The sequence below is a fragment of the Ammospiza nelsoni genome, chromosome 1, assembly GCF_027579445.1.
Source record: "Ammospiza nelsoni isolate bAmmNel1 chromosome 1, bAmmNel1.pri, whole genome shotgun sequence".
Taxonomy (NCBI): domain Eukaryota; kingdom Metazoa; phylum Chordata; class Aves; order Passeriformes; family Passerellidae; genus Ammospiza; species Ammospiza nelsoni.
The window spans coordinates 42,432,038-42,451,064 of NC_080633.1; the positions used below are offsets into that span (position 1 = coordinate 42,432,038).

General features: G+C 43.1%; 2 protein-coding genes across 3 annotated transcripts in view; one reads left to right on the forward strand and one right to left on the reverse strand.

The window, feature by feature from the left end:
* The window catches only part of CNOT10 (CCR4-NOT transcription complex subunit 10), a 32,369-nt gene extending 25,659 nt beyond the window's left edge, over nt 1-6,710 (forward strand). For both annotated transcript variants that reach the window (XM_059474218.1, XM_059474226.1), the window contains 6 exons: nt 654-767; nt 2,135-2,265; nt 3,019-3,054; nt 3,156-3,283; nt 4,533-4,608; nt 6,417-6,710. In XM_059474218.1, coding sequence (XP_059330201.1) covers nt 654-767; nt 2,135-2,265; nt 3,019-3,054; nt 3,156-3,283; nt 4,533-4,608; nt 6,417-6,571 — 640 coding nt within the window. In that variant the 3' untranslated portion in view covers nt 6,572-6,710. The remainder of the gene's footprint in view (nt 1-653; nt 768-2,134; nt 2,266-3,018; nt 3,055-3,155; nt 3,284-4,532; nt 4,609-6,416) is intronic.
* Nucleotides 6,711-15,841: 9,131 nt separating this feature from the next.
* TRIM71 (tripartite motif containing 71) overlaps nt 15,842-19,027 on the reverse strand; it is a 54,375-nt gene continuing 51,189 nt past the window's right edge. Inside the window, exon 5 of the mRNA XM_059487734.1 lies at nt 15,842-17,293. Coding sequence (XP_059343717.1) covers nt 15,842-17,293 — 1,452 coding nt within the window. The remainder of the gene's footprint in view (nt 17,294-19,027) is intronic.

Sequence of the window (19,027 nt, forward strand, 5' to 3'; positions counted from 1 at the left end):
AAATGAACTGCCAGAGATTTTCTGGTTTTGGAAAGATAAGCAAGTCTGTGATGGCAACAAAATGCCATGGATCACTCAGAGTCTTGGCACTGGGTTACAGCCCTCAACTGAACACAAAACTGGAAGTGCCAGATTCTCCACTGTTTGTCTCCCTGTGTGCAGATGTTGTTCAATAGAAGAGTGAAATATGTTACAGCCTAATTGATAGCTACTGTGTGTCTGTAGAGTGTGTCTTAGAGCAATCTAGAAACCTGCTACTGTTCTCTACAACAGAAGGTGAGGGCAGAGAAGTACAAATGGGTCCAAGGCAAGACCAGTAACAAGAGTGTGAGAAAGGGAAACTGTCCATGAGAAAAATTACACATGGTGAAGTCCATCTTTTTTTAGTCTGTTATTTATGATGAAAACTGCAAAATCTTACTGAGCACACCATGGTGGTCCTTGGTTTATATTCGTAGGACAATCAAGCCCATAAATAATGAAAACTCTTTAACTTCATGGTTAGATAGGAAGTCATTATTGAAAGTTTGATATATTTCTTTAGCACTAAACAAGAAAGAGGATTTAACAGGTGTGTTTGGAATCACAGAATTCTCCATTTAACATGTTGACTCTCCCCCTCTCCCCTTTGTTTTTTTGTCTGTTTCTTCCAGGTGCTCGATCCTTGCGTGTAGTGCTTACGTGGCTCTGGCTTTGGGGGATAACCTTATGGCATTGAATCATGCAGATAAACTTCTGCAGCAACCAAAGCTCTCAGGGTCTCTTAAGTAAGTCTGAAGGGGTCATTTCTTCTTTCTCACCCCTGTTTTTTGCTGGACAGTTCTGAGTTGAAGCATCCAATGTCTGTATTTGCTTGCCAAATTTGTGTCTGACGCAAAGAATTGCTTGACCTGCTCCTGTTCTTGTTGAAGCCCTGACTAAATGCCCATTGATACACAGGAACATGAATTCCCTCCTTTGTATATGAATTCCACATAATTTGGAATCAATTGCTGCTTTTGTTACTGTTTCTCCAGCTCTGGGTCCCATGCAGCAGCAGGACCATCAGGTCTCTGTGATTCACTGCAGGGTTGCACATGCTTGGCACAGCACAAGGGGCAGGGATGTGCAGCTGTGGGTAGCCAACATCAGCCCAAACCCACATGGCTGAAATGTTACTTCTGAAACTACAGCCTCAGAGGGGAAGGTTTGCTCAGTCACTCAGGGTAACAGATCTTGTGTGTGCAGGACTGTCACTTCACCTGTCAGCAGCACTGTCACTGCTACTGCTGCTTATGGAGGTTCCATTCTGCAGTTTCTCTCGGTCACTTCTCATTTGGCACTGTATTTTTTGGAAGGATATTCAAAGTGCATTCTTTTTCTACTCACCAGTTCTCATAGAGTTCTACAAATTCAAAAACGGCAACTTCAGTACTATCCATCTGACACTGCACTTAAAGCACAAGATAAAGTATAGCAGAAGTTTTTACAGTAGTAATATTTTTCAAAACTGGTAATATATGGTGGAAGGCAAGGTAACTCGTGCTTGTTTTTATATGCTGGTACCATGCTTTAAACTGGTCCATGCCAGTAAAATTCTTTGGCTTTTTTCTTCACACTACTGCAGCTCATCCTTTTGCACAGCCATTGTGCATTAGCAAGGTCTTTGAGGAGTTTGCAAGGTAACACATAATTTTGTGTTACTGTTATGTAATGAAAGAAATGCTAAACAACATTCTTTTGCAAAGACAAAGAGGTGTGTATCTTGGTCCCAGGAAAATAGGTGCTTTATTTTTATTGAATGTAAATTAATGTAACACTTTAAATTATAGATGTATCCATATTCTGGGGTGGCTTTTCTTAATTCTCTGAGTAAAGCCCCACCAAGATACTTTCTCTGTGGAATGGAAACTCCTGTGCATGGATGAATTGTCATTATTCAGGTGTGGAATTTTTTTATAACTTTGGTGCCTAAAAGCAGTAAATGGTAGAACTGGTTATTATGACAATACCTTATGAGCAAGTTAACTTCCATGCTATTGTTCCCAGTAACAGTTCTCATGTGCTCACATCAAAAACTGCATTGTTTGTCTCTCATAACAAACTGTGGGGATTGCTGTGCTGACATTTGTACCCTGACCCTTTGCTGTTGTAGGTTTCTTGGGCATTTGTATGCAGCAGAAGCTCTCATCTCTCTAGACAGAATATCTGATGCCATCACTCACTTGAACCCCGAGAATGTCACTGATGTTTCCCTTGGGATCTCTTCAAATGACCAGGATCAAGGTTAATGCATCCACACTTCATTATAACTGGTTATGCTTTCAGCTGCCTTCCTGCTGTAGCTTTGTAGACACAGATATAATGATGATTCAGACATTTTGTTTTAAGACCTGTAGGTTATTGCAGGGTACAGGAGGGTGTTGTGTTTCTGTTGTTGTGTTTTTTATTTTCCTGGCTTCAGTTCTTTGTGTTTGGTGTGTCTTTTCCTTGTTTGTCACTCCTATGAGGTGGTTAATTCTGTAGCATTAATAGGACTGTATATTGTAGTATTCTGACTTGATTGAAGGAAATTTTTGAAAGCTGTTTTTGTTAAATATGCTATTATGGTTAAGTTTGGGTTTTATGTCATTTATTATCTCTTCCAGCTTTTTGGTCTTTAAACCAGGCTTTGTCATACTGCAGAATACTTTACTGAGATATAGGGAGTGGGGAGACCTTAATCTTAGTCCTCTTGTTGGGAGTGTGTATTCTGTTAGAGAAAAGTACTTCAGAACCATCTGTAGAGTCTACAGCAGCTCTGATTCCAGTGAAATGCCTGCAGTGTAAACTCACTGTACTCATCTGCAAATCTAAAAGCACAACACTGAAGATAGCAAGTCTTGAATGATGTAAACTCTTGAGCAAACTGATCTGTTTTCCCTCTTTAATGTCAGACTGTGAAGAAAGCAGAAAATTTGTATCTTTGTATTATTTGTGTAATAACCTTTAAAAAAGGTCACAGAACATGACGTGTTCGTGTTTGTTTTTTCTTTGCAGGGTCTGACAAAGGAGAGAATGAGGCAATGGAATCTTGTAAGTACCAGCCACTGTATTCAGTGGAGTACAAGAACTTACTTGGCCAGTTGGAATAAAAGTGTAAGGAAAAGAAGAATTTTATTTTCTTTTAATTGCAGCTGGCAAGCAGACCCCACAGTGTTACCCCAGTTCAGTCACGTCTGCTCGAACAATGATGTTGTTTAACCTTGGAAGTGCTTACTGCTTGAGGAGTGAATATGACAAAGCTCGAAAGTGTCTTCATCAGGTATGAGAAACAAACCTCAAGGCAGCTTTAGGGACAAATGTACTTCCTTCAAAGTGCCATTCAGATCACAGTGAGTTCTGGTGATTTCACAGCCCAGCTTACTTGCAGATCCTGCTGAGATGATGGCTTTTCTCTGTCTTTATGAACCAGTCTCTATTAAAAACAAAATTAATTCCAAATTTCTTACTTGTGTAAAAAGTTCGATACCACTACAGGCAGCATTTTATTTTCCTTTCATATCAGAGCAGTGGAAGATGGCTGGGAAGCCTTTTCACGTTTTTTAAGTTAACTTGTTTGTGGGTTTTTTTGTGGTCATTTTAATGGTTTGGTAGTAATTGTTATAATTCAGAGAAGGTTTTCTCCCTAGTCATTTATTAACTCACCATCAGAACTAGTATCTTTAGGGCTGTGAGAACAAACTACAATTCTGCTGGAAGCATGCTCCTTGTCTGCCTCTTGTCCCAGGAACTCTCAAGTGCTGCTTTTGAAATGTTGTCTCCACCTGGCCTGTGTCACGTCACTTGGTCTTTTTCATGGCTGGGACCCATCTGTTTCAGCATGATGTTTCTCTTTTTGCAGCCACTCCTGTCTGTCAGGAACACTGCTTGGATGCATTGTTGAGTTACAAACTCAAACAGCAGCTTCCAAATTACTTTGCAGTGGTTGTGTATGTGAACAGATTCAAATTCTTTGAGGCTCTCAGCTACTTAAGGCAGCTGCCTGGCTCTTTTTCCTGCTGAGGCTTCTCATGATGGGGCAGGTGTCTCTGCCTGGGCTCTGTAAGACCTCTGTAAAGCCCAAAGGAGTGCAAGGCCTAGGAGTGCATAGGTGTAAAATACAGTGGGGCTCTGCATCTACAATAAATTCATTGACTTCATAGCTGAAAAATGGTTGTATATGGAAAGTTAATGAACAGTGTTTGTTAACTTTGTATTCTGAACTTTGGAGCAGTGGAAGTTACCTTCTTCACCTGTCACCTCAGCAGGAAACCACGCTAGGCTGGCCCAAGAAATACAGATCCATATGAACATAAGCACACAGCAGATGGCCCTGCTAATTAGTGTGAAACAATCTTGCTATGTAGATAATCTTGCAGTCTCTCCTTGCATGTTTAAAACTGATGGAGTGTATGAATTTGAAAAAAATCTGGTCTTAGTTGATGAATTGATCTTGTCAAGGGGCACTTTCTTTGTTCTGGATCTTTCTCTTATAAGGACTTTTTCTCCCCACCCTCTTGTTTTTCAATAAGGCTGCTTCACTGATCCACCCCAAAGAGATCCCTCCAGAGGCCATCCTGCTGGCTGTGTATCTTGAATTGCAGAATGGTAAGTTGGGAGGTGTTCAGGCAACCTAAGTCTGGGATACAAAGGGAGGAGGGCAGCACTCATCATTCCTACTCTACAGGGAGTTGTGCCACTATTTTGAACAATACACTTTAGCCCTGCCTCCTTCTTAACCTGCTGTAGATCCATGTATGTGCACCTTCACTTCAGTAGTTTGCCATCCTGTTCTTACACACACCTCCTAAATATTCATTTCCTGAGCTGAAGTTTTCTATCTTTAGTGCAGAGTTCAGCAGTCTTGGATAGGCTCTGTGGAAGTTTGCAGGCAACCCCAACATGGGAAGAGATGAGTTGACTCCATGTTTCAGAAGGCTGATGTATTATTTTATGATATATATATATTATATTAAAACTATACTAAAAGAATAGAAGAAAGGATTTCATCAGAAGCCTTGCAAGGAAAAAAAGGAATGATAACAAAAGGTCATGACTCTCAGAGAGTCTGAGCCAGCTGGGCTGTGATTGACCATTAATTAACATGAGACCAATCACAGATCCACCTGTTGCATTCCACAACAGCAGATTGGTTTTCTTTTCCTCTGAGGCTTCTCAGCTTCACAGGAGAAAAAATCCTAACAAAAGGATTTTTCATAAAATATCATGGCTACATTCTCAGTAAAACTCTTGATGAAGTTTCTGCTATAAGGAGGGTTTGAAAAGCTTTCTCCATTAAAAGCCAACCACAATCCAAGTTTCCCAAAGAAGCTGTGTCAAGGCTTGTGTAGCAAGTATGGCAGCAAAGCTTGTAATACTGATAATTTTCTCTTCCACAATGCTTTCCTTTGAAGGTTCACTTGGTTGGTAGGAGGGGAAAGCTCTACATAATGGGAAACTGGAAAGGTTGCACTTGAATTCTGCAGTGAGAGCAGACTGGTGCAGCTGCTGCTTGAAGCTGTCATGGTTGCAGACCTGTGCTCCTTGGGGGGCACTTCATATCCAAGTGTTGTGAAATGTTCTGTGTGCCTGTTCCCCTTCAGTGATGTTGCACTGCAGTCAGGCAGAGGATTTGAGCATTTGCATTTGGAATTGAGACTTCTACAATGCTTTTCTTACAAAGATGTTTCTAAATTGGAGTTTTGGAAACCTTTATTTCTGCAATAAAGATGTACAGAGCAGAAAAGAGTAGAAAGTGGGATTTCCATCCCTCACCCTCTTCTAAGTACATGACTAAAGGAGGCTAAAGCCATTTTTGTTCTATAAAGGACAACAAAATGGTGCATCTCTTCTGAAACGAAAACTTCAGGGAAAGAAAACTATGAGAGAAAAATGCTCTCCTCACAACTCAGTGCCTTTTCTCCTGTAATTTTACAAGTTTAATTTTTAACAGAGTAAGTTTTCCATGTATAGTGGTAGTTGTTTGATGGACTGTACATACAGTTAAAAATCAGATTACTTCTTTTGAAAACATCTTTGATCCCCTTGGCATTTGCATTACTGTCTGCAGTGTCACACTGTGAGGGCATTTTGTGTGAGGTCTAGAGCCTCGCTGTGCAGCTGGGAGAGAGAAGAGGTGACCTTTGGGAAATTGGAAGGTGCTTTGGCATCTTCCAGCTCTGAGGTAAAAACTCAATGTCTTCAGCTAAGAATAGGTGGACTCAATCAAAACTAATTTTTTTCAAATTTCCTGTTGTCTACTGCTTTTCCTATCTGTGCCAGCATTTCACTGGAGAGGAGGGACTGCTGGTGTACCTGGCCTGGGCCCAGGGCTGGCTCATCAGCTCTGTCCCTGAACAGTAATTCATATGCCATTAAATGGTATTTTGGGGTTTTAATTGAAACTTGTCTTGTAGGTAACACGCAGCTGGCACTGCAGATCATCAAGAGGAACCAGCTGCTCCCTTCTGTGAAAACACTCTCTGACATGAGGAAAAAGCCTGTTTTCCAGCCAGTCCACTCCATCCAGCCCATTCAGATGCCAGCTTTCACCACTGTTCAAAGGAAGTGAGGTTGTGCTTGAACCTGCTGCTGCCCTGGTCAGGGGGGCTTGGGATTTTGTATATTTTTTTAACCTAGGACACCTGAATACCCCAATTGCTGGAGTGTGTTTGTTTATGTAAATTTTTAATAAAAGATGTAAACCAAAAGACTTGTTTGTAAAGGTTATTTAATGAATGATGGTAGGTTAGCACCTGCTTTGAATGGGAGTGGTAGTTTATTTACAAAAAAAAAAAAAGCCAAGTATGTAATTCAGCTCTTTTTGAAGAGAATAGAGGGGAGAGCAGTGAGTGGAGAAAACCATTTACCTGCAGTAAAGTCCAGAAGTAGCAGTTGAGCTGTTATGTTGGCTGCTGTTCTGACATATATAAGCCATGCTCTTCCTCAACAAAGAGGGAACCTGTTTCTGGTTTTTTTTTTTCTTTTGTGACTTTTTTTTCCCTCTCTGGTTTTCCTTTGCCCAACAAAATGGTGTAAGGGTGCAGCTATGGAGGAAGCATGGATCTGGCTATAAGAAAAAGGTTGGGTTTGGGGTGGTTGTTTTGTGGGGAGCAGGGGTTGGGTGGGTGGCGGAGTTTTGGGGGTTTTTGGTTATTTTTTTTTTCTTTTGGAGAGGAAATTGTGGCAGTTTTTAAATCTAGTTTCCAATGTAGAGGAATACCTCTCGTCTTAACAAAAAAACATATTTGCCTTTTACTGAAAGGAAGATGGAGCATAATCAAGGACCTTGTGGTTACTGACAGTGAGCACAGGAGAGGCACAAGATAATTGGAGCCCAGCACTCCTCTCACAGTCCCTCCAGGGCTGTTTTGTGCCATTTCAGCTATCCTGATAATCTCCAGGGCAGAGCTGAGCTACCACCTTATCTCCTGTGCTGCTGGCATTGTACTTTAGGTGCTGGCTGGAGGCAAAGGTCACTTCTCCCAGCAGCACCTTGGATTCAGGGCCTGCCCCTTCTGCTCCCAGTACCGTGAGTGTGAGGGAATGCACGTGTGTCCTGGAGAGGAAGGAAGGCAGCAGGATTTGTATCCATCATCTTGGAGAAACCAGCTGAAACAGCACAGCAAGCCTATTCAACAATGTGCAAGTTGTGGAGTGAGCACAGGTGTGTCTCCAGAGGGAAGCAGCAGCTTGGGACCTGCTACTCTGTCTCGTGTCAGATCAATCCTTTCAGAATCCAACCCAGTAGTTGCCTTTTCCAGTGACTTTTCTATCACCGCAACGCACCCTTGTCCTCAGGTAGGGACAAACCGCTTAGAAACACTAGCAATAAAAAAGTATCAGGAGTAAGTTGGTAGCGATCACCCTTCTTGAAAGAGAAGAAAGGGAGCTGATAGATCTTTTACCTCAGAGCAGATTGACTGATTAAATACAAAAAGGTTCAAGATGCTCCCTGTGTGGTCCCGGGCCCTGAATGGAGACGATTCTTCCCCGCCCCCCAAGGAATGCGGGGCATTCACATGCAAAAGCTGCTGCGGCCGTGCCCGGGCTCGGTGAAGGATGCGGCTGTTTCCCAGATAAGGCTCCTCTTATCGCAGCACGTGAGCCGCGGCCCCGGTGCCCCGAGGCGGCTCCGCGCCCACCGCAGCTGCGGGATGGACGGGCGGGGATGGCCGCTCTCAGCGTCCAGCGTTTGCTGTTAACAGAAAGGAAAAATAAATATCATAACACGTCAAGGGAGGCAGCAGCCAAGGACCTGGATTCTCCCTTCAATCCTTTTGATCTCTGGTAGGAAAGAAGTGAAGGTCAAGTAAAACGGTGAGCTGTCCTTCGGTAGAAAACGGGGAGCATGAGCAGCCCAGGCTCAGCAGAAGGCTCTTAGTAAATCCAGTAATGCTCAGCAGTTTGGTTTGGGCACCTTCCCGAAGGAAAGGGTGCCCGTCCCTCTCTCTCCTTACCTCCAGGATCTCCGATGCAGCAGCACAGAGGCTCATATTCCCAGAGCAGGAGAAAGGGGTGCAGTCCCTTTTCCCCCAGCACACACCACAAGCATTGCTGCTGCCTCAGAACTGCTCCTGCTCCGTGCCTGTGGCCACTGCTGTCACCTTTAGCTGTGCCCACGGCCCCGGTGCAAGGAGTGGCCAGCACTCATCCAGCAGTGTCCTGAGCCATCTCCTGGTGTTCAGGGAGCTTTTGGGTACCAGCTGCCTTCAGGAGGGCACAGAGGAGCTAAGGGAATACAGAGTAACACAGAAGCTGGACAAACACACCTGGGCAGCCTTTGTCCATACCTCCACAGGGCCTTCTCCCTCCTTCCCTCCCACTCGAAAGGATCTCTGTACTCCCGTCATGATGCCAGCTGCTCCAGCAGGAAGAAGGCAATGGCCTGGTGATGGATTTTGATGGAGGTGCTGAGAGCCTTACAGCTGTACAGCTGATGCCCAGAAGGCATCTTGGCTCTGAAAAGCTAAAGCAGACAGCACTTCCAGAGCCTGGAATCCACCTCCACTGCTACCCATGTTGGGAATTCAGGCAGTGGCTTTAATTCTCAGCCTCACCTGTAGAGCATCTTCCTATGCTCACTATTTCTTTTCAAACCTTTTCCAAGGTAGTGAGGAAAAATGGCAGCTTTCCACTAACCCAACTTTTTGACAGCCTGCCCTGTAAGATGCCAGAGAGGCTTATTAAATGTTCTGGTGACTTTGCTTTACACTGCCATGCAGAAAAAGCATTCTTTCAGTGGCCAAGGTGAAGGAAAGGAAACCTAGAAATGGACCTAAAAAAGTTAAACCAGAAACTTCCTGGCAAAATATTGGGAAAAAAAAGATGGAGTTTGAAGCAGTGAGTTCAATATCACAACTCTTTCCCCCAGTCATGACAATGAGGACTTTTCTAGTAACACAGACAACTAGGAGGGGCTTTTTCTTTTTTGCATCCTGATAGAAGAGAAGGCTTTTTCTGGGTGGTACAGAAACAGACACACACACAGCTGCCATGAAAAAAACCTCACATTTATTTGATTAAACAAAAATAAAATAAACTGCATAGGAACATTTTAAAGTCCAGAGAGACACTGACTTTGTTTTAAGGCTGCCAGTAGCTGATACATCGTCTCCTTGCTACATCCTTCAGCCTTCCCTATGGACCACAAAGATACATTCAGAAGCCTCCATTAACACAAGGGTTCTAACATTTTGTTCACTTATTCTACATAAAAGTTTGCACATAACCTGTCATGCTTTCTTCTCTGCAGTACTCAACATCTGACAAGTAAAAATTGTATCACTTTTTGTCCAAGTAGAAATGTGATGCCCTTTTTGGAGCACGGCAATTTTTGTCACAGCCTGACTCATTTTCAATTAGATAGAAAAGCTCTGAGCAGCTCATTAAAAGCAGAGCACTGTCTGACCTCCTGAGCTATTTTATTATCAGGAGAGCAGCATCATTAGTTACTAAAGTAGAAAAGAAGTAACAGAAAACTAAGAAACCAAATCAACTCAACATCCAAAGAATTACAAGATCAGTCTGGATCCCAATGCAAACCTGCACTGAGGCAATGCTACTTACAAATCAGTAGTGAAAATTTTCTAAGATGGGTCATACATCTACAGCCAATTAAGGGGGAGGGAGGGGGGAAAAGCATGTTTGACATTGGTTTTATGAGGCTGAGCTTCATTTTGTTCAAGGCTTGCAGTTTCTATTTGAGTTAAATTGCAGGCATGTGTTTCACACCCTCAACTCCTCCAAGGACCTGTGCACGAAGCGAGCAGGGCATGACAGGTAATGCACAGTACAAACAAGAGTCACAGAAACCCCCACCAACTCAGGTGACTAAGCAAACCTTACAAACTAGTTAAAAACCTCTTAGTCATTTTAGAGAAAAAAAACAAAAAAACCCAAAAAAACCACAACCACTAAAAAAACCCCTCAGAAAACAGGCATCTCTCTCTCTGAAGGAAAAACTACTACATTGTCTGAAAAATACTCTACAAACCTATAAAAGGACTTTTTTTTTTTTTAAACTAGTCTGGTAGTTCAAAAGGAAGTTACTTGACTACATCAGTACACAGACACTTAACATTCAGTCAGTAAGGCTCTATGAAAAGAGCTTAAAAAATTATCTACCTGAGTTTGTAAGTTGATACAATCATTAATAGAAGGTCTAAGACCATGCAGGTACACAAAGCATTTTTAGAACCATTATTGGTTGAACAATGATGGAAAAAGATGCCAGTCTGGCTTGTTAACCCGTAAGATCACTTAGAGACATCAATGTACATTTCCCACCATAACATTTACCAAACCCAACACAGCCTATTGTCATTAGGGGTCTCCTGTACCCACTTCTGCCACCCCTTAATATGAGCTGGGGAGGAAAAAGGACTTCTTTTTCCTCCAACAGAGTAGTCTGAAAATATGCTTCTGCAACTTAACTCCACAGGTAAAACGGGGTATGTTGCACATCACTACTTAACTTGCCTAAAACCCCAAGACACTGGTTTTAAACTGCCTCTCCTGAGTATGTCTGAACCTAAGCTGCCCTCCAGGAATAGGAACTTGATTGCTTTGTCATGGTGGAAAAAATCCCATTGAGTCAAGCAAGCTACAAATACAATCACCAAGTCAATAAAATAAAAAGCCAGGACCTTATTCCCTTCAAGCATTTGGTATAGCATTGTGTTTACAGCAATCAGAACACCAGTCCTCCCAAACAGGACACATTGGTAGGCATGCATAAAAGTTTTTCTCTTGTAGAGAGAAGACCTAAAGGTCTTAAGGATGTAAGAACACTGCAAATGAACATGAAGGATGTCACATCAGCCAGTAGCGTCATAATACTGAACAAAAGTTTACACTTCCATGCCTCGTAGTGAAACCAGAACAAACTCGGAAGCATTTCAGGTCTCAGTCCAGTTTGCCTGAACATTTGGTTTTATTTACAGATTCTCTAGCAAGGGCAGCTTAACATATCCATAGGCAGGCAGCAAAAACAAAAGCAAACAAAAGCAGTCACCTCATAGTACACACTTAGTATCTCTGTTTCAATTAAAATGCTTTTCCAACAGGCAGGATGAATCCTTCTCCCAGGCAGATTCTCAAGTATTTCCCAAGCCTGTCTGATGCTAAATTGAGGTAGATGATTTACTTCTGCAAAGTGAGGTAGAACTTCAAGCAAAAGATAGTGGCATCTCTAGTTGTGCATTTTGTACCACAGCAAACTGGGTTTCAAACTCCCAAGGACTCAAAGACCAAAGGTACAATATTTGTCTAACTCAAGTACCAGTGTTCCTTTTTTATACAGTTCCAAACTGTTTGTCTAAATATCTCTACTTTTAAATACCCTATTACCTTTTGGCACCATTTGGCTTACACTCCTTTAAAAAATAAACAAAACTTTGGCACAATATTTTTTAAACTAGAACTGAACAAAGAAATCTTATGATCAAAGTTATGGCAAGGTGAGTCTATAAACCTGCTCTCTCCAGAAATCAATTTTGGTTTAACTAACATAACCCACTGGGCCCACTTTCCTTCAATTCCAAGGGAATGCCACATCCAAGTGACTTGTTCTTTCTCTCAGGTTGGTTATGTCTGGCCCTAATACGCATTAGTTTTCAGGTGTTATCTTCCTTTCCTTCCTTTGTTTGAAAGTTTCAGGTTTAAGGGCCCTCCTTAAATAAGTTATATTTAAAACGTACTAAATCAAAAGGAGCAAGTTATGTGAAGGACCTGCATTATCAAGTACTGAATCTGCTTCAGTTTGCTACTAAAGCTCCTGCTTAAATAATTCTGAGAAAGGATAAGATTGCTTTACATGCTGAGCACCCAAACCAGCCACACTGATTGCTGATAACATTTTGTCAAGCAAAAAGTTTACAGAGAGCCACTGGTTTAACCTGGCATAGAGAAAATCCTTTGGGAGTTCAAGTAGACAGCTCTGTCCCCCACATTTGCTGTTCCCCAACCAAGAGGCACACACTCACTTACCCTTCTCCAGGCCATCTCCCCTAGTTAAGAAGGTTACTCTGAATGCTTGTTTGGTTTGCAACCCAGCTTCCAAGCCTTGTTTTCCTCTCTGCGTGCATGTACATTATGATACTGGGGCATTAACCTGAGAACATGCATGGAAAAGCAGAGCAAGGTTGGAATCTCGTTTATTACTTTTTAATAAGCCTCTATGGGGCATCTGATGTTGGCATTGTATATTAGCACTACTTTTTTTCATTGCATATAAAACACTCCATTTTATAAGCTACACTACCACTTTTCAATGAGACCAAGTGTGCTTAGCACTATCTATCACAAAGATAAGGAATTCTTTTGGGTAGCTAAATAGTAGTGTTTTTAAAACGAAAAAGCTCCCCAACAACATGAGGTCAAACACTCAAGGTTCGGTTTGCAAGCAAATCCCACTGAGTTAAATAGACAGAAACTTAGAAAGAGTTTAAGTCATTCCTCTTCCTGACTGAGCTGGGCTGGGGGTTGTGCAATGGCTCCATTCAAAAAGCAAAGGGCAACTTCAGTGTCTGTCACCTTCCACAGGGTGCAGGCTGGGAGGGCAAAACGTCCCTCCAGTTCAACACAATCCTGACTGCACACTTCACCTTTTTTTTTTAATGCCTGGAAAAACAACTCCCTTCTAGCCACAGAGAAGGGCAAACCCCACAAGCATTTAAGCACAAGAGCGTTTCTAGGACACTTCAACGCTGTCAGCCACTCTGGTCAAAGCATTTAGAGACCTGGCATTTTCATTAAGACATGACAGGATAAATGCAAGGACACTGCAGACTAAACATTAAAGCTTTTTAAACCACTATTCTTTGGTATCTAGATCTTGTAGGCTGTTAGTTTTCACAGCCCAAGTTGCAAATAATTTTTGGGCTGAATAATACAAGACAACCACAGACATCTGTCACAGCTGTAGGCCACCCCCAAGAAGGGAGGCGTGCACACAGGCAGAACTTGCAAAACTTGAAGGTAAACTAGCTCTCTCTGATACATGTTTTGTGTGGCCATAGAAATTTATTGACAGACATCTGTATAAAAGATTATCCTTTCATACTGTTTTTTAAACCATGCCATCCTAAGATAAAGCCTAACTGAAACACACTGCTTTGAAGAGTTTGCTTCCTTGAGGCTTTGGCTGAAAGGCAGCACAGTTGTTTTATCCCATTTAATTTAGTTGGTTTTCCTCACCCTTCTTTTGAAAGAGGTTTTGCCATCTCATGAATCTTGTCTCTTTCTGGTCCTTTAGTTTAAGCCTCCTCTAAAGTGGCAGCTCTCTGTCTGCACACATCATTGGTATTTCTACGAAACTCAGAAAGTTAACACTCCTTGGAGGGGAAAAGCAGCAAGAAGGAAAGTGCACCTTGTGATTTCTCACAAACTTGTCAAGAGCCTGTCAACCTCAGGTCACTTTTGTGCATGGTGGCTGGCAGAGAGAGGAACCCTTTCCTTGCAGGATGGTTAAGGCTAGTCAGACTTTTTGACAATGACCAAATTTACATTTCAAAGATATTCTCTTGCAAACAGTAAGGTAAATCCCATGGCATTTCCAAACTCAAGAGTACTGACACGTGAGTTTTTCCATTGCAGAGCAAGAAGAGCCCTCTCTTGCCCACTTTAAACAATTCTTGTTTGCCAACACCAGAGGGTGAAGCTACAGGTCTGTAGAGACCATATCTGCTTGAACAGCTAAACTGGAATGCAGGAAATTGAAGAATAAAACCAAATCCTTCCAGGGACTACAAGTCACATTTTGCTAAAGAGATCTCTATTCTCCCCAGAAGTTTCTGCTTTTCAGAACACCAGTTTCTATATCCCCGAAAGGGCAAACTTCCCCCTGCCTCCAAAGCTTTTAAGGATCATATACATTAATTTTACACAGAAGTCTTTGGTACTGCCCTGGGAAAAAAAGCAGCAAAGTTTCACCTTGATGCAGTTTGCCTTTAGCTGGTACTGGTAACTCTTCACTTGGATCTGTACCCAGAGATCCTGCAGCAGGGAGCTCCAGGCCCACCCCACCCACCCTAAAAGCTACAGTAGCTATTCCCAAAATTTTCAGTCCAGCTCTCTGGGGAAGCCAGAAGAAGAAAAAAAACCAAAAAAAAAAAAAAAAAAAAAACAAAAAAACCCCCCCCCCCCCAAAAAAAAATAAATCAATCAGTGAGAGAGTTATTGCAATTCTCTCTGAACAAAAAACCCCAAAACAAAACAACTGTTGACTTCTCCAAATCACACCCTGAATCTCCAAAGCTGTGCTTATTTCTTTTGGAAAAAGGTACCACTTCTAACAAATTCAAACTTTATTCCCTTAAGGTTTCTCTATGGGAAGGGGCAAAAAACACTAAGTCATTTCACAAGAAAGTAAATCGAAAGGGTTTGATTTTCCCTGTTTCAATGCTCCTCCTAACCTCTTCTGTTACCTAGATTAGGGGCACTGATAAAAAGGAACAGCAACATTTTTTAAACTAATTTAGCTTTCAGGTGAAAAGAGGTAAAAATGAAATTCTCAATAACAGGATACACTAAAGGAAGCCTTGCTTTTTATCTAAACTTTACAATGACTGCACTAAGCCACTAAAATGAACAATTTGGTTTAAACTTAAAAGAATTTTTGTGCATTTTCATCAGCTTCACTTTGTGCTGTAAAATTACTGTGTTTCAGTAAAAAAAATACACAGAAATGCCAAAAAAGATGCAAACTTGCTCTTCCTGGCGAGTGAATCTCACTCACTTTCATAAAACGTTCAAAGTTGTCTGGGAACAAGATGCTGTGCTCGTCAGTAAATCAAACACACTGAGGTATAAAAAGGAGAACAGGAAAAAGTTCTCTGCTGCAGCAGCAATGAAAAAAAAAAAACCAAAACAAAACCAAAACCAACAACAACAACAAATGTCCCTCCCTCCCATGTCCCCACCCACAGAACTGCAGAATGGTCAAGAACACAAATTTCTCTACAAACACCTACTACCATATTCTCCATTTAAAAAGTTACATAGCGCCTTTCTTGGCTTAGTCTAACAGAACTCATCACACAAACCACCTAATGTGCACAGCAATTCTCATTTGTGCATGAAACCCCATCGGGGGGAAAGAGGTAAAACGTTCTGAACTATGAGTATGTGGGGGTGGGGAGGGGGGCAAGAAATCGGGGAGGGAAGGGAGGACAATGAGGTAGATAGAATTCAATTTTACAGGCTCACTCCCTGCAGAAAAGGTAAGTACATTCATCTGTAAAAAAATTAAAGATGAGGTAGGTTTGAATTAACGTTGTATTTTTTCATTTTCTCTTAGAAGAATTTCCCTGAGACAGTTTCTTCCTAATTCAAACACAGATTAGAAGACGAGAATTCGATTGTTTCCAAAGTCGACCACCACAATCATGCCATCAGGGGTGACAGCTATACCTGAAGGACGGTCCATCTGACCAAAGCCGCTTCCCTGAGTGCCAAACTTGCATAAAAAGCTACCATTGGACTCGAATATCTGCACCCGGTGGTTCCTGGAGTCGGCCACGATGATGCGCCCTTCCTGATCCACCGCCACGCCCTGCGGGCGCAGGAACTGCCCGTTGCCGGTGCCCTCGGAGCCCAGGAAGCGCGCCGACTGGCAGTCCGGGTGGATGACCAAGAGGCGATGGTTGTTGAAGTCCGTCACTACCAAGTGGCCCTCGTGATTGAACGTCACGCCTCTGGGGGAATCAAAGTGCTTCCAGAGTACCCCTTCGAAGCCGTACTTGTTGAGGAACACGCCGTCGGGCCCGAACAGCTGCACGCGGTGGTTCCTCGTGTCAGAGACCAGGATCTTGCCCTCCGCGTTGACGGCCACATCCCACGGGTAATTGAACTGCCCGTTCTTCGTTCCTTTCTCCCCGAACTTCAGAATGAACTGCCCCTCGAACGTGAAGATCTGGATGCGATGATTGTCCTTGTCGGCCACGACGATCCTGCGCGAAACGTCGCAGGCCACGCCCGCGGGGCGATCGAACTGGCCCGGCCGGGAGCCCAGCGTGCCAAACTTGTGATGGAAGGTCCCGCACGGCTTGAACACCTGGATGCGGTTGTTGCTGCGGTCGGCGACGATGATGAAGCCCTCCTTGTCCACGCTGACCCCCCAGGGGCGGCAGAGCTTGCCGTCGCTGTCTCCCTCGCTGCCGAAGGACAGCCCCGGCAGCCCGATGCCGATGTAGCTGCGCCCGGACTTCACCATCACTTTGAAGGGGCTGTTCTCGATGTGCTGGTTGCACATCATCACGGACACCAGGTGCTCTCCCTCCAGCTGGGGACGGTAGCTGACCAGGTAGGTCCCGTTCTGCTGATCGCTGACGTCGGCCCCGAACAGGTTTCCATCGGGGCCCATGACCACGGCAGAGATCATGTCGCCCCCCGAGAGGCGAGGCTCCCCGTCGTGGTCGTAGCCGATCACGGTGAATGAGGCCACCTTGCCCTGCAGAGCGCGCTTGAGACCTTCCCCCGTGGCTTTGGTCAGGGGAGCGAAGGCCCCGCTGCTGACAAAGCCCATGGATTTGATGGCCATATACAATGCCTGGTCAGGGGGGGTGAACATGATCCTGTCGTCCTCCTGTGGCTGGAGAAGGCCTCTGACGTTCTTCAGCTCCTGCACCTGAGCCAGCATGCGGTCCCGAGCCAGGAGAATGTCCATGGTGCGACCCTCCTCCAGGACCTGCTGAACAGCACTAATGGTGTTATCCAGCTTGTTCAGGTTCTGACGTAACTTTTCAACTTGCAGGTAGAGGGACTTGGCCTTGACTTGGCGAATCTTTTCCACCTTGTGGGAAATGGGGGAGAGAAAAGTGCACTTACATCAGGAAAGACAGACCACAGAGATTTCCTTCCGTCTCCCTTCTACATAAAAGCCAGCTGGACAGTTGCTATGTCATGCTGACACACAGCTGCAGAACAAATCTCTAAAAATCACAATGCAGACAAGAAGAAACAAGGAAAACAAATTACTTATCAAAATTTAGGATTATTAGTCTCTCCTACCCTCCAGGCAACACCATACATTTCTACTCTTCAGATCTGCTGCATCAGAGTGACATTTGAGAGTGAGAATTACTTGCTTACTAGTAATTATTTGCTTCCACAAATGCTATTCTGTTTTCTAGTTGCAAGGTGCTTGACAGATCATCCAAAGGCACATCTCATTCAGCCCCCAGGGAGGACAGAAGTTATTGCAGCCTCTCAGAAGAGCAGAGGTTGAGGCTTCACTAACCAGAACTGAGACCAGTTTCAGAATGTGGGTTGTTGTCCCACTGGGCTGAGCTGGGAGTCAGCACCAGCTAATGCACATGGGCTCCTGTCATTCCCCCGCCTGCCAGAACTGTTTTTGTGCGACTGGATAACACCAGACATCTAACTCCAGGGATTTTTAGGGTCTGATTATTTTAATATTTTTTTATAAATACTGGCAGTCAACCTGAGCTTGTGCTTTAAAACAGGATGTTTTGTGAATGTCATTTCAAATAACACAGAAGGTTGCTGCCAGTCCCTGCTTGAGGGACTGAAGTTGGTGCAAAAATGTCTGTTTTGTAACTCATCTATATAAGTGTGTGTCTACCCTTACTTGTGAAAAACCACTTTGGACCATCTGTCAAAGACACCTGCTGCATAAAACTAATGTAACATGTCTTTGTTTTATTGTTGCAAAAGAACATTTCCTGATGTCTGAATACTTGCTTGGCCTCAGAACAGTATCTGGAATGCATTTCAGTGAAGGAAGACTCAATGTCTGAGGATTCCTTGATTAGACACTGACTAGATAACATATGTACAAACATGCTGTAAATTGAGGTAGGTAGGTTTTACCAAGCTGTAAAAAAAAATTTGGAGATACTTCTTCCAATCAGTAATGCATCCAAGACACATTACTGATCTTAGGTCTTAGCTAAATCCATAGACTCAGCCCTGGTATACAAAATTGTTTATTAGCATGCTTGATACACAGAGTTTGTTTTGCTAAAATGATTTACCACCACCTTCCCTTCTTAAAATAATGTTTTTCAGCTTGAAGAGAACTTGCTGTCAGTGCAGATATTCCAACAAAGTGCATTTGTACAGCACAGTAGGATAAAAAGAGCTCAGGTGCAGATCTTACTCCTCCTGTACTAGGAATACCTTAAAAGAGAAAGCTGCCAAGCTTCCTGCAAGAGGTAAAGAGTGAAAACCCAAATCCAAACTCTCAAAAAAGCAGCATTCAAAGTACACTAACTATATAAAGTGCAACTTTAATCTTGCTATTGACACTTACAAAAGAAAACAAAGCTTCTCTTGCAGGGTACCAAGACCACTGAATTACTTTTCTGGAACAAGAAACTTGCCTGTTGCTTCCTTTCCTCCTCTCAAAATACCACACATGCATTATTGAGCTGAAATGAGCCCACCAGTTCAGAATTGTGCAGATACTCTTTTCTTATACTAGTTCAAAAAAATTGCTTAGAGGGAGGACGCTATCTTGATTGGCAGTAAAGGTTTTAAAGGATGGGGACAGTGAAAGTTGGCC